Source organism: Notolabrus celidotus, chromosome 20 (assembly GCF_009762535.1).
Source record: "Notolabrus celidotus isolate fNotCel1 chromosome 20, fNotCel1.pri, whole genome shotgun sequence".
NCBI classification, from domain to species: domain Eukaryota; kingdom Metazoa; phylum Chordata; class Actinopteri; order Labriformes; family Labridae; genus Notolabrus; species Notolabrus celidotus.
Window position 1 is genome coordinate 1 of NC_048291.1, and position 15,042 is coordinate 15,042.

The 15,042-nt window shown below is 44.9% G+C and overlaps 1 protein-coding gene across 1 annotated transcript in view; it reads left to right on the forward strand.

The window, feature by feature from the left end:
• Window positions 1-3,866: 3,866 nt before the first annotated feature.
• LOC117831723 (atrial natriuretic peptide receptor 1-like) overlaps window positions 3,867-15,042 on the forward strand; it is a gene marked incomplete at its 5' end in the record, with an annotated part of 43,500 nt that continues 32,324 nt past the window's right edge. Inside the window, 2 exon segments of the mRNA XM_034710529.1 lie at window positions 3,867-3,980; window positions 13,068-13,203. Coding sequence (XP_034566420.1) covers window positions 3,867-3,980; window positions 13,068-13,203 — 250 coding nt within the window.

Genomic DNA, 15,042 nt, shown 5'->3' on the forward strand with positions numbered 1-15,042 from the left:
AGATGAAGAGAGAGAGGGATAGAGGGAGGTGAAGAAAGAGAGAGAGGGATAGAGGGAGGTGAAGAGAGAGAGGGATAGAGAGAGATGAAGAGAGAGAGGGATAGAGGGAGGTGAAGAGAGAGAGGGAGCGGTGATAGTGATGAGACGAGTAGTAGAAGCTGTTGCCGCTGGAGTCCAGCACGTCCGTATCAGCTGGAGTCTGGAACGTCAACAGCAGGAGGACGTCTACGGCAGCTCAGAGGAACCTACGAGACAAGGGAGCTCAGGGACTCTAGAAAGGACTATGGTTAGTAACTTTAAAGCTAGTTGGTAGTCTCGGAAAACCAGCATGAATTTGAATGTAGCTTTTCCTCAGGACTCCGTCTAACCCCTCCCCTCCTCCCTCGGAGCTCCTCCAAAATGACGCCCGTCCCGCTCACATGCACGAGCGCCGCTGATTCTCGACCATATGATCCTGACTGATTCAAAACTGGTCCTCACCAAAACATTATCATAGTGAAAGTTAAAAACACAAACAAACATGGCTGCTGTTAGTACTCACAACTGTCATGCTAGCATTATCCAGTTGTCATGGTGACACGATATCAGGAGAAAAGTTATAACACATATCTCTTGTCTAGATCTTTGTTTGTGTTGTTCTTGTTCTCGTATGTACGTCCCTTTGGATAAAAGCGTCTGCTAAATGACATTGTAACATTGTAATATAATACTGTAACAGCTCTGTTTGTTAAACCTGTTCAGTGTAGATGTTCTTAATTCCTACAGTGTTGATGGTCAGTGAAGGCATCAGGAGAAGTGTGGAGTGTGCGAGCCGAGAGAGAGGAGAGACAAGAGGAGTAGTTCTTCATTCATTCAAACATTGATTGTTGCTTTGTTGGTTGGCGTGATCACGGCCGACAGTGACCGGTTATTAAAGCTCAACGTGTTCACGAATCGGCTCGTCATCCCTACAGTGTCCGGACGGACGCTACAATAAATATACATTTTCTGTAGGACTTACTGAACGTCATTAATTATTCTGCTTGTTGGTGAGAGCTTTTTAGACTCTGATCCGGACTACAGTCCTGAGCAAAGCACCTCATCAGGTCAGAGGGGACAGGCCCGAGGACGAGCGAGAGGGGCAGTAAATAGAGTCAGGGGAAGTAGAGGTAGGAGACGGGGACTCGGAGGAGTGCACGCCGGGGAAATGTACGTGCAGGAGGAGGGCAGAACGGCAGGATGGGATTTGATTGGTTTAAAATTTGGGGAGCCAAAAAAACGGTGATTGGTTGGTGTTTTCCCAGGTTTACTCCGGCTGTAGATAGCAGCTTTTTTTCACTCTTTTTTAGGAACACATTATGTAATGATCACCATCAGGACATAAAGATCATTTTAACCAGTATGACAAAAAGTGTATCTAAATCTGATTACCAACCCCAGCTTTAATGGGACAGGAAGAGTTAAAGTAAGTGTAGGGGGGGTTGGGGGGAAGGGGGTGAGACAGGATCCCAGTGTGTCAGTCTAAGCCTATAGCAGCATAACTAAGAGCTGGTCCACGCCTAAAGGCTGATTTATACTTCTGCGTCGAATCGACGGCGTAGCCTACGCCGTAGGTCCGCGTAGCTCCCGTACCTACGCAGAGGCCTACGCACGTAGCTGACGTGCACCTCCTCCAAAATGTAACTACACGTAGAGCCGACGCGGACCGCAAGCTCTGTGATTGGTCCGCTCGACGGCTTTGTCTTTCCTGCATTCACAGCACTTCCGGGATCCCGGACATCGGCCACACATCGGCCGTGTATTTCATCTCCTCCTCTCTGTTCTTCATGTAATCATGTCTGTATGATAAACAGTAACATGTATCAGCTGTAGATTAACAGAACACGCTCTGAATCGATGTGGAAAAGTAAACAGAGATCGTAGCGGAACCGGAAGCAGGCGACCGGCTATCAGAGAGACCGCACTGCCCTCAGGCGTTTCGGCGGAGAATTGCTGCGCGACACAGACACACCGACGCAGAAGTATGAGGGGCTCATGTCCGCGTCAGCCCCTGCTGCGTAGGGCGACGCAGAAGTATAAATCAGCCTTAAGCTCTAACTATAAGCTCCACCTTAGGCTCAGTTACTTTTTTAAACCTGGAGGTCGGTCTGTTTTGCTCTGACGTAGTCTCTGTGACGTCACCCGTCTGTTTCTGAAGCCAAGCGTCGGCGGCAGCCATATTGGAAATGCTGAACTCAACCTAACTTAGTGTGAGGTAAAGAGGCGGGGTTTGAGAACAGTGTTGGCGCCTGTTTCTCCTGCTGATGTCATCATCTTACTGAAGTGAATGAAAGCGCTGCGGGGTGAAGCCCAGCTCGTCTCTGAGATTGAAGAAGAAGGATGAGCCGAGCTGTGACGTGGATGACTGGACTCTGAAACGAAAGACAACAGAGGAGCGGCGCTGGAATAACATGGAGTGTTTGCAGAGACAACAGGCGGACGGAGGGGAGACACACACGGCAGGTTTCTCACAGGAAAGGAATTCACTCAGTGAGATAAAGAAGGAAGAGGGAGTCATTACAGAGAAATATATTTTCATTATGAGGAAATATTTACTGATTTAAATTCCTCTTCGTCTTTTAAAAGAACAAACTCTGAAGTCAAGGACGGACATGTTTTAATGAAAGGTTTCTACTTTGATTTATAAACAGATCACCGTCAATGAACCAAGTCTTTCAGGCTCTTTTTAACATCTCCTGTCCACACATTTATTAAAGGAGGAATAAGTAATCAAACAGGGAGGGATGCAATGAGCGTAATATTCAGATTAAAACACCTCAGTCAGAATAAACAGAGTCTTTCAGGCTCTTATCTGACTTTAATTTATCTATTCAACAGATTACACAGAGCGTAATATTCAGATTAAAACACCTCAGTCAGAATAAACAGAGTCTTTCAGGCTCTTATCTGACTTAAATTTATCTATTCAACAGATTACACAGAGCGTAATATTCAGATTAAAACACCTCAGTCAGAATAAACAGAGTCTTTCAGGCTCTTATCTGACTTTAATTTATCTAGTCAACAGATTACACAGAGCGTAATATTCAGATTATAACACCTCAGTCAGAATAAACAAATCCAAACTGATGGAAATATTGTTCTGTTGCAGAGAGGAAGTTTAAACCTTTTCCTAAACCTTTCAAAATAAAAGCTTTCTCATGTAAACTGAGTTTTTCCTCTTTCCAGTCCGTAAAGCGACTCATTGATCGACTACAAACAAAAACATTTATTTGACATTGAAGTAATCGAGCCTGTCGGAGTCTCATCGTGACGCGAGGAGCTGCAGAAACACAATGAAGTTAATCAGCAGAGCGTCGTCGTCCTGATTGATTGAATTAATGAGAGGAGGCGTTGTTGTTGCTGCTCTTAGCCTTCAGTGAGGAAGAGGAGGAGGATGAAGAGGAAGGATGGATGTGAACTTAGATTAATTAAAAAGCTTTGCAGCGTTTGTAGAAATGAATCCTTCAATGAGACTTTTATTGAGCCTCAAATATCTGAGTCTGGATTTGCCGATAGTTTATCAGACCGATCAGCGGTTACAGAGGATTTCCACATGAAATAAAAATCCAGGACTGAACTCTAAAACCTGGTTCCTCTAAAGACACCTCTGTCTTCACGCCTGCGTCATCTCTCTGTCACCTTCCTCGATCCATAACTTCACAACATGGAGTGAGAAAGCTCTCACACGGAGCGACGACTCCTCTTCCTGTCTCCACTCTGATCTCTGAGCAGTTCGATTTCCTTCTGAGGACACGAGGACTTGTTTGGACCGAAGGTGTTTTATATTTAGAGCCGGCTGATTCAGAAACTAAAGTTATTTTAAATTTCTCTTCCTGTTTTTTCAGAGCGTGAAGATCCTGACGTACCGAGAGCCTCAGAACCGAGAGTACAGAGAGTTTGTGAGCGACCTGAAGACCGACGCCATGGAGATGTTCAACTACACCGTGGAGGACTCTCTGGTGAGAAGTGTGTGAGAGTGTGAGAGTGTGAGAGTGTGAGAGTGTGAGAGTGTGTATGAGTGTTTGTGTGAGTGTTTGTGTGAGTGAGAGTGAGATTGTTTGTGTGATTGTTTGTGTGAGTGTTTGTGTGAGTGTGTGTGAGTGAGAGTGAAAGTGTTTGTGTGATTGTTTGTGTGAGTGTGAGTGTTTGTGTGAGTGAGTGTGAGTGTTTGTGTGAGTGTTTGTGTGAGTGAGTGTGAGTGTTTGTGTGAGTGTGAGTGTTTGTGTGAGTGTTTGTGAGTGTGTGAGTGTGAGTGTTTGTGTGAGTGAGTGTGAGTGTTTGTGTGAGTGTTTGTGTGAGTGAGTGTGAGTGTTTGTGTGAGTGTGAGTGTGAGTGTTTGTGTGAGTGAGTGTGAGTGTTTGTGTGAGTGTTTGTGTGAGTGTGAGTGTGAGTGTTTGTGTGGGTGTGAGTGTTTGTGTGAGTGTGCGTGAGTGTTTGTGTGGTGGGAGTGTTTTTGTGAGTGTTTGTGTGAGTGTTTGTGTGAGTGTGAGTGTGAGTGTTTGTGTGAGTGAGTGTGAGTGTTTGTGTGAGTGTTTGTGTGAGTGTGAGTGTTTATGTGAGTGTGAGTGTGAGTGTTTGTGTGAGTGTGAGTGTTTGTGTGAGTGTGCGTGAGTGTTTGTGTGAGTGTTTGTGTGAGTGTGTGAGTGAGAGTGAGAGTGCTAGTGTGAGTGTGTGTGAGTGAGAGTGAGAGTGTGAGTGTTTGTGTGAGTGAGTGTGAGTGTTTGTGTGAGTGTGAGTGTTTATGTGAGTGTGAGTGTGAGTGTTTGTGTGAGTGTGAGTGTTTGTGTGAGAGTGCGTGAGTGTTTGTGTGAGTGTTTGTGTGAGTGTTTGTGTGAGTGTGAGTGTTTGTTTGAGTGTTTGTGTGAGTGTTTGTGTGAGTGTTTGTGTGAGTGTGAGTGTTTGTTTGAGTGTTTGTGTGAGTGTGTGAGTGTGTGAGTGAGAGTGAGAGTGCTAGTGTGAGTGTGTGTGAGTGTTTGTGTGAGTGTGCGTGAGTGTTTGTGTGAGTGTGTGAGAGTGTGTGAGTGTGTGAGTGAGAGTGAGAGTGTGTGTGAGTGTGTGAGTGAGAGTGAGAGTGTGTGTGAGTGTGTGAGTGAGAGTGAGAGTGTGTGTGTGAGTGAGAGTGAGAGTGTGTGTGAGTGTGTGTGAGTGAGAGTGAGAGTGTGTGTGAGTGTGTGAGTGAGAGTGAGAGTGTGTGTGAGTGTGTGAGTGAGAGTGAGAGTGTGTGTGAGTGTGTGAGTGAGAGTGAGAGTGTGTGTGAGTGTGTGAGTGAGAGTGTGAGTGAGAGTGAGAGTGTGTGTGAGTGTGTGAGTGAGTGTGTGAGTGAGAGTGAGAGTGTGTGTGTGAGTGTGTGTGAGTGTGTGTGAGTGAGAGTGAGAGTGTGTGTGAGAGTGAGAGTGTGTGTGTGAGTGTGTGTGAGTGTGTGAGTGAGAGTGAGAGTGAGAGTGTGTGTGAGTGTGTGAGTGAAAGTGTGTGTGAGTGTGTGAGTGTATGTGAGTGAGAGTGAGAGTGTGAGTGAGAGTGAGAGTGTGTGTGTGAGTGTGTGTGAGTGTGTGAGTGAGAGTGAGAGTGTGTGTGAGTGTGTGAGTGAGAGTGTGTGAGTGTGTGAGTGTGTGAGTGAGAGTGAGAGTGTGGTTGTGAGTGTGTGTGAGTGTGTGTGAGTGAGAGTGAGGGTGTGTGTGAGTGAGAGTGAGAGTGTGTGTGAGTGTGTGAGTGAGAGTGAGAGTGCTAGTGTGAGTGTGTGTGAGTGAGAGTGAGAGTGTGAGTGTTTGTGTGAGTGTGAGTGTTTATGTGAGTGTGAGTGTGAGTGTTTGTGTGAGTGTGAGTGTTTGTGTGAGTGTGCGTGAGTGTTTGTGTGAGTGTTTGTGTGAGTGTTTGTGTGAGTGTGAGTGTTTGTTTGAGTGTTTGTGTGAGTGTTTGTGTGAGTGTTTGTGTGAGTGTGAGTGTTTGTTTGAGTGTTTGTGTGAGTGTGTGAGTGTGTGAGTGAGAGTGAGAGTGCTAGTGTGAGTGTGTGTGAGTGTTTGTGTGAGTGTGCGTGAGTGTTTGTGTGAGTGTGTGAGTGAGTGTGTGAGAGTGTGTGAGTGTGTGAGTGAGAGTGAGAGTGTGTGTGAGTGTGTGAGTGAGAGTGAGAGTGTGTGTGAGTGTGTGAGTGAGAGTGAGAGTGTGTGTGTGAGTGAGAGTGAGAGTGTGTGTGAGTGTGTGTGAGTGAGAGTGAGAGTGTGTGTGAGTGTGTGAGTGAGAGTGAGAGTGTGTGTGAGTGTGTGAGTGAGAGTGAGAGTGTGTGTGAGTGTGTGAGTGAGAGTGAGAGTGTGTGTGAGTGTGTGAGTGAGAGTGAGAGTGTGAGTGAGAGTGTGTGTGAGTGTGTGAGTGAGAGTGAGAGTGAGAGTGTGAGTGAGAGTGAGAGTGTGTGTGTGAGTGTGTGTGAGTGTGTGTGAGTGAGAGTGAGAGTGTGTGTGAGTGTGTGAGTGAGAGTGAGAGTGTGTGTGAGTGTGTGAGTGAGAGTGAGAGTGAGAGTGTGTGTGAGTGTGTGAGTGAGAGTGAGAGTGTGAGTGAGAGTGAGAGTGTGTGTGTGAGTGTGTGTGAGTGTGTGAGTGAGAGTGAGAGTGTGTGTGTGAGTGTGTGTGAGTGTGTGTGAGTGAGAGTGAGAGTGTGTGTGAGAGTGAGAGTGTGTGTGTGAGTGTGTGTGAGTGTGTGAGTGAGAGTGAGAGTGAGAGTGTGTGTGAGTGTGTGAGTGAAAGTGTGTGTGAGTGTGTGAGTGTATGTGAGTGAGAGTGAGAGTGTGTGTGTGAGTGTGTGTGAGTGTGTGAGTGAGAGTGAGAGTGAGAGTGTGTGTGAGTGTGTGAGTGAGAGTGTGTGTGAGTGTGTGAGTGTGTGAGTGAGAGTGAGAGTGTGGTTGTGAGTGTGTGTGAGTGTGTGTGAGTGAGAGTGAGGGTGTGTGTGAGTGAGAGTGAGAGTGTGTGTGAGTGTGTGAGTGAGAGTGAGAGTGTGTGTGAGTGTGTGAGTGAGAGTGAGAGTGTGTGTGAGTGTGTGAGTGAGAGTGAGAGTGTGAGTGAGAGTGAGAGTGTGTGTGTGAGTGTGTGTGAGTGTGTGAGTGAGAGTGAGAGTGAGAGTGTGTGTGAGTGTGTGAGTGAGAGTGTGTGTGAGTGTGTGAGTGTGTCTGGCCCTGAGACTGCGACACATTTTAACCCTTAGAGGCCCTGAAATAAAAACCGTCTTTGGTGTTTTGATTTAATTTCTTTGAGTATTGACGAATGGTTCATACTCTCAGAATCTTTACTGTCTAAGCTCGGATGATATGGATGTCACCCCGTTATAAGCTCGATTACAGGGGCAGACATAGAGTGGGTCAGGTCCCATGAAAGGCTCTGAGAGTTGATCATTTTATCCCAGGGATTTTTATCTTGGAAGCCTCACAACCTGAAAAAACCTGCCAAAGGAATAAAAAATATACTCTTCTTTCTTAATTTATTTTTTTCTTGTTTCAAGAGATTTAGGTCTTATATATATATATATATTATATTTGACTTGTAATATCCTGAAGTGAGACATTTGTCTGGACTTTTCATAAATGATTAACATCATTACATACTGTCCTTACTAAATAAATACATATAAATAAATAAATGAATAAATAGAACGTTAAATAAATTTAAAAATAGATAAAAAGATGAATAAATAAAAATGAGTATCCATCCATTCATTGTCTTGACCGCTTATCCCGTTAGGGGTCACGAGGGGGTAGAGCCTATCCCAGCTGGCTTCGGGCGGAAGGCAGGGTACACCCTGGACAGGTCGCCAACCAATCACAGGGCTAACACAGAGAGACAGACAACCATTCACACACACTCACACCTACGGGCAAAAGATAAATAAGTAGATAGATTAAGAAAATAAATAATAAATTGATAAATAACTGATTGGATAGATCAATAAATAAATACATCAAGAGATAAAAAAATAATAATTAGATAAATAAGTAAAATTATACATAAACATATCTTTTAAATAATAATAATAATTGATAGATACATTAATAAATAAAAAAAACCATATTAAAGTTAGTTCATACACTCCAAATGTTTTTATGGAGTGATGTTCTGTCCGGTTGATCTGGTTCTTTATTTACTTTTGCTCTCGACCTCATATTTAAAGCTCCTGTCAGGAACTTTCTGTTTAGGTGGATTTTGGCACCTCCTGTGGACGGAGCCGTCTTTGCTGATTTTGTCTCATGCATATAAATAATCTCTTCCTGCTCTTCCTGCCATGTAATGTTAGAAAAAAGGCTTCAACATCCTCCTAGAGTTATTCACTTTGACTGACCGGCTCAAAACTCCTCACTGGACCTTTAAATATGAGATTTCATTAAAGCGTCTGAGGGACAAACGTTTCCATCATGAGGACTCGCTGCTGATCCACGGGACAAAAACAACCAATCAGAAGGGAGGAAATTAGATCGTTAAACAAAATGAACGTGACGGGAAAGTATCAACACTGTGGAGATTAAAACAGACGTTAGGAGGCAAATATCTAATAACCGCTGCCAGAGACCAGACGCTGATTTATTCTACACACACACACACACACACACACACACACACACACACACACACACACACACACAAACACACACACAAACAGACACACACACACACACACACACACACACACACACACAAACACACACACAAACACACACACAAACACACACACACACACACAGGCAGAGATTGTGACACAGATCTGTCACTTTGAATCACAGCTGCTCATATTATCACCTCTCATGCAGGTGACGTGTCGTGAATCAGAAACAGTCTCTCCCAGGAGTCGTGAAAAAGAAGGTTTTAAACATCAAATGATCTTCACACCTTTGTTTTGGTTTGAAGCAGATTTACTGAATTAAAAGATGTTTCTCTCAAAGGACTCGACTTTAATAAACAATCTGATGTTTTCAGAAACGAGAAAATCTAATTTAGCCAATTTCACAGCACGACTTCAGAGATGATGGTGTGAGAGAGTCGAGAGAAACAGAGAGAGGAGGAATGTTAATCAGACTGTAGATATAAAAAAGGGAGCAGGGTCGCTCACGTCTGGATCTCATAAAGGACAGGAGGTCTCCGGGTTCAGGGTCGACGCAGTGAGAGATCACACACGGATCACGCAGAAATGTTACCGTCTCCGTTCGTATGACGGCTCTGACATGTGAGGTGTGAACGCAAGGGTGTTTGTGTGAACGTGTCGGACTCGTCACGGCCGGTTTGGAAGTTGGAGCTTGGATCAACACACAGAGCAGATGTTTAAAGGATGCACAAACGCAGAGAGCTGCATGTTTAGACGCTTATTCAGAATCTCTCTTTGCAGTAAAGTTCTCCCAAAAACAAAGTCACATAGATCCACTGAATACAGTGCTGTGAAAAAGTATTTGCCCCCTTCCTAATTTCATCTCCAGTTATCACAAACACTTGATTTCAGTTATTTCCTTCAAGGGTGGTAAAACCAGTTATTAGGTTTAGGGGGCAAATACTTTTTCGCACAGGGTCAGGAGGGTTTGGATCACTTTTTTCCCTTTAATAAATAAAATCATCATTTAAAAACAGGATTAAATGTTTACCCTGGTTATCTTTGTCTAATATTAAAATTTGTTTGATGATCTGAAACATTTAAATGTGAAAAATGTGCAATAATGTGAGAAATCAGGAAGGGGCTAAATACTTTTTCCCAGCACTGTATTCAGGTCTAATGTTCCTTTAGTTGTTTTTATAATCATGACAGACTCAAAGGTGGTACGAAGAGTAAGAAGGGATGAAGTAATGCATACATAACTCAGAGGAGGGAGGAGAGTCAGATACGCAGAGGCACATGGCAACAGACCGGACCATCAATCTTTATTTATTAAGCACCAAATCACAACAAACGTTTTCCTCAGACTCCAAACAGGGCAGGTCTAGATCGGACTCTATGTTCTAACAAAGACCCAACATCAAGACCGGATCAGATCCAGTCCCATCGTCCAGACAGGACTCAGTCTGATCTCATCTTAATCCACCATGAGCAGAGCACTTTGCAGCATTTAGCAAGTTACAGTGGCAAGGACAAACTTCCTTTAACAGGCAGAAACCTCCAGCAGGACCAGACTCATGTTAGACACACATCTGCTGAGACCGTGTTGGAGAGAGGGATAGAGGGAGTTGAAGAGAGAGAGAGATGATGGTGGGGAGACGGATAGTAGTAGTTGGAAATACTCTACTTCCTCTCTTTGAGAAAAAAGTCCAGGAGCGTCGTGTCCTTCATCTATTCGCTGATATCCGACATGAAGAGCTGCTCCTGTTCAGTTATCAGCTAACAGCAGCTGAGTGTCTTTGACTCTGTTTACCTCAAAGCTGAAATCAGCTCAGAGAGATCACAGGACTCCAGTTTGTCCCTTATCAGCCACCATATGTGAGCGTGTTAACCGGGCAGCTCGTCTGGCAGCTAATCAGCAGCTTCTGGCCCAGCAGCAGACAGCTAAGGGACGCTAATGTAGTTAACACACACATATACACACACACACATACACACACACAAACACACACACACACACACACACACACACACACACACACACACACAGACACACTGTGGCGTGATAAGATGATGCTGTAATGGTCCCTGTGGGGAAACAGGAGACATCAGAGGGAAAGGGAACTTTAGGCATCAACAGATGGCAGCGAACGCAACACGAGCAACGATTACGTGACGTATACTTAGCTTTGTCCAGACTGTAGTTGACCTTTGACCCCTGCTGGGTTTATAATGACCATCAGAAGAAGTGTTTCTTTAATTCCTTTCTAGAAAAGTGTAAATATTATGTCACATTTCTCTCTTGTTCTCCGTCTCTCTCGCTCTCTTCAGCCGTCACACCGATGCGCCCCCATTAATGATAATCACGCCGAGGTCACGACACGACCGTCTTGAAATATGAAAATCTCAAACTTATTTTCTTCCAGCCGTCATCTATCCGCCGCGCTGCTCCGTCAGAGGTTGATTTTAAACACCACTTTCAGACGCTTTCATCAGTCCAGTATTCTACTTCAGAGGACGCCGCTGTGAGCGGGTCAGAGAGGCCGACCCGGACGTTTCAGGGAGTTTAAAGAAAGATGTGGATTTTTGTAGAATAGTTGGATCAGATGCTCTTTGAGATTTGACCCCGAACATCCACCACTCTTAGATTTATTCCTCAAATAAAAGCTGCAGCAGTGAGGAGGAGAGTTTCTCCTGTCTGATACAGGGTTTATTATTTTAAAGATAACACTCTAACACACTCAGAGATATGCAGAAGTGCATTTTCAAAATGTCCAATCAGAGTCAGAATGGTGTGCAGAGATATCTTTGATCAATTAAGCAGTGACATCCAGGGATCCCATGTTAATGCAACAGCTTATGCACTCTTTAGGAGTCCCAGTTTGGTTTCATTAAGGTCCTATAAGTGTGAAACTATTGTTCCCGCCGCTGTAAGGCATCTGTCTGGTCACAACATGCCAACGTGAGGAGCTCCAGTCAGTCTTCACTTCTCTGATTCAGTCTCATCCTCAGGTCTGTGCTGATTCTCTCTGTCTATCACTCTCTCAGCTTCTGTGATGTGGTTGCTCATTTACCCCTTTTCGACCGAGGCAGTTTCAGGGCCGGTCAATTGAGAACCAGTTTTTCGTGTTTCGACTGCGAGTGAACCGGCTCCCGGCCGGGAAAACCGGTTCCAGAGCGGCTCTAACTCTTTGCTGGTCTGGAACCGTGAACCGCTTACGTCAGGGGCGAGGGGCGGGGTTACCGTGATCAGAAACACAAACCAAACGTGTTCCTCCATCGTCCTGCAGCGAACAAATCAAAGAGACTCATGGATTCCAAGACAAAGCAGCGGTCGGCATGGAGACGAGCTGCCGTTGTCCTCCATCTTTGTTGTTGTGAGGGAAAGTTCACGCTAGCGCTGCTGGGAAAAGCAGTCACATAAATCTGACGTCATGGGGTGCCTCTTCCATGGGCTCGAGTGGGCGGAGAAACAAACGGGCGCTGTGTTGGTTCACAAGTTCAACCAGCTCTGACCCAGCGCGAGCACCAGCCCGGAACCAGAACCCGGTTCACGCTGGTCCACAAGAGGTGTATGTGGTTTCCGGTGCTTTCGGAGACTGCCTCTAGTGGACGCTCGATGAACTGCAGTTTTTAGCACTTCCGCTTTGGCTTCAATTGTCGTGGCCGGAGGTTTCCAGACCTTTGTGGATTGATGAGTTCACGCCAGTAACAGTTTAGAAGTTTTTGAGCCTTTTTAAAAAAAGTGCTGAAATTTTACATTTTGAATTTGAGTTCCGTGGTTAACTTTCCCATCGTTCACATCCTTCCTCCTTATCTTTACATATTCAAAGAGATGATTTTATTCATTGCTTACTCTTTTACACAGAGGTAGTGTTTCTGCAGTAGTCTTACCTTTTTATATCTCTCTCTTTTTTTAATTTAACATAACAAACCTGTAATTGTTCCGTTTCACGCTCTGAGATGAACAAACCTTCAGTCATCAAACCCTTAAATAAAACCCTCTTGTTGGAAAGCTTTGTTGTTCAACTTCCTCAAGGATCGATTCCTGTTTGTCTAAACTTTACCTAAACAGCATCATTACATGCAGCTGCTATCAGAGAGGATTGTGGGTAATCAGCCATCGATTCACTCTGAGTGAAAGAGAAGTGGTCATTACACACGTGTTTGTCTTTATGGTGGACTGATTGTCCTTCCAGTCTCACTGAGTCACAGCAGCAGCTGTTAATGTTCTCTGTTTGATAAGTGATTAACGTGTAATCAGAGCGTGATTCAGAGTCAGAGGACAAACAGAGCCGCTCCGTCTGCAGCCCACAGCCGGCAGTACACCTCCACTCAGGACAGAGACACTCAGGGAGAGGGGAAACTAACAGGGATAAACTCGGGCTGAGGATCCAGGCGTCTGGAGAATCACAGAATCACACAGAGTGATTAAAGAGTAGAACAACAATAAAGGCTTCATGTCCGTTCTTCATGTTCCCTTGTTTCCTCAGATGAACATCATAGCCGGAGGGTTCTATGACGGTTTGATGCTCTTCACTCACGCTCTGAATGAGACCATGTCCATGACGGGCGGACGTCCCCCGGGGAAAGTCGTCACCACGAGGATGTGGAATCGAACGTACCACGGTGAGTTCATCTGCGATGTCTTCCTGATTTTCTGTCACAACGCTTCTTTTTCATCGGCAGAGATCACAAAGTGTTCTCTGGATCATCGTGTTCTCGGGTCAGAGGGATGGACCCGACAAAAACAGACTTAAAGACCGGGGTAACAGAAAGGTTCATTAAATCCTCAATTTAAGAAAACAAAGAAAAATCAGCTTTTATCTGCAACAGAGATCTGTATGTATTCAAATCAGAGTTTCATTCAAATTATGGGGAGGGTGAATATTAATAATCTGTGTAAGCCTATAGCAGCTTGAATAAGAGGTAAACCCTAACCCTGAGCCAGTCCAACTATAAGTCTAAGCCTTTAGCAGCAGAACTAGGAGCTGGTCCAAGCCTGAGCATATAGAAGTCTAAGCCTTTAGCAGCAGAACTAGGAGCTGGTCAAAGCCTGAGCATATAGAAGTCTAAGCCTAAGGCAGCATAACTAGGAGCTGGTCCAAGCCTGAACATATAAAAGTCTAAGCCTAAAGCAGCATAACTAGGAGCTGGTCCAAGCCTGAGCATATAAAAGTCTAAGCCTTTAGCAGCATAACTAGGAGCTGGTCCAAGCCTGAACATATAAAAGTCTAAGCCTAAAGCAGCATAACTAGGAGCTGGTCCAAGCCTGAGCATATAAAAGTCTAAGCCTAAAGCAGCATAACTAGGAGCTGGTCCAAGCCTGAGCATATAAAAGTCTAAGCCTTTAGCAGCAGAACTAGGAGCTGGTCCAAGCCTGAGCATATAGAAGTCTAAGCCTTTAGCAGCAGAACTAGGAGCTGGTCAAAGCCTGAGCATATAGAACTCTAAGCCTAAAGAAGCATAACTAGGAGCTGGCCCAAGCCTGAGCATATAGAAGTCTAAGCCTAAGGCAGCATAACTAGGAGCTGGTTCAACCAAACCAGCAGGTCCAAGCCTGATCCAGCCCTAACTATATGCCTAAGCATAAAGCAGTTAATGCCTATAACAGCATAACAAAAAGCTTGTCCTGATCTAGCCATGAAGCAGTCTAATCTTGTAGCGGGGAACAGATAGCAAAAACCTAAGCCAGCCTTAACTAAGCATTACTAACAGGTGGTCCAAGCCAACCCAAGGTGTATACCAGTATAACTAGGTGCTGGTCCAAGCCTGATCGAGCCCTAACTACAAGCCTAAGAATATAGAAGTTGTAGCCTATAACAGCATAACAGAGAGCTGGTCCTGGCCTGAGCCAATCCAACTTTGAGTCTAAGCCTAGAGCAGCATAACTGAGAGCTTGTCCAAGCCAAAGCCAGCCCATGGCATATAGCGGCATTACTGAGAGCTGGTCCAAGCCTGATCCAGCCCTAACTACAAGCCTAAGAATATAGAAGTTGAAGCCTATAGCAGCATAACTAAGAGCTGGTCCAAGCCTGATCCAGCTCTAACTATAAGCTTTATCAAAAAGGAAAGTTTGAAGCCTACTCTTAAAAGTAGAGAGGGTGTCTGCCTCCCGGACCCTGACTGGTAGATGATTCTAAAGGAGAGGGGCCTGATAACTGAAGGCTTGACCTCCCATACTACTTTTAGAGACTTTAGGTACGATGAGCAGACATACATACCAGAGGCAGCATGTTGGGTAGAACTTTGCGTGCCTGGCCGTCGGTCATTCGAGGAACATTTTCCATGAGAAGTAGAAAACGTCTCTTCACACATTCAAAGCTTCATTTAGTCGTGATGTGACGGCAGGTGTTTGCTTCATCTGTTACCTGTTAAAACCTTCTTTGTTCTGTTGCTTTGGTTTTGTGTGAAACAGAAATAAGCAGCTTCAGAGAGCAGCAGCGATGTGTGTGTCACAGCTGGAGT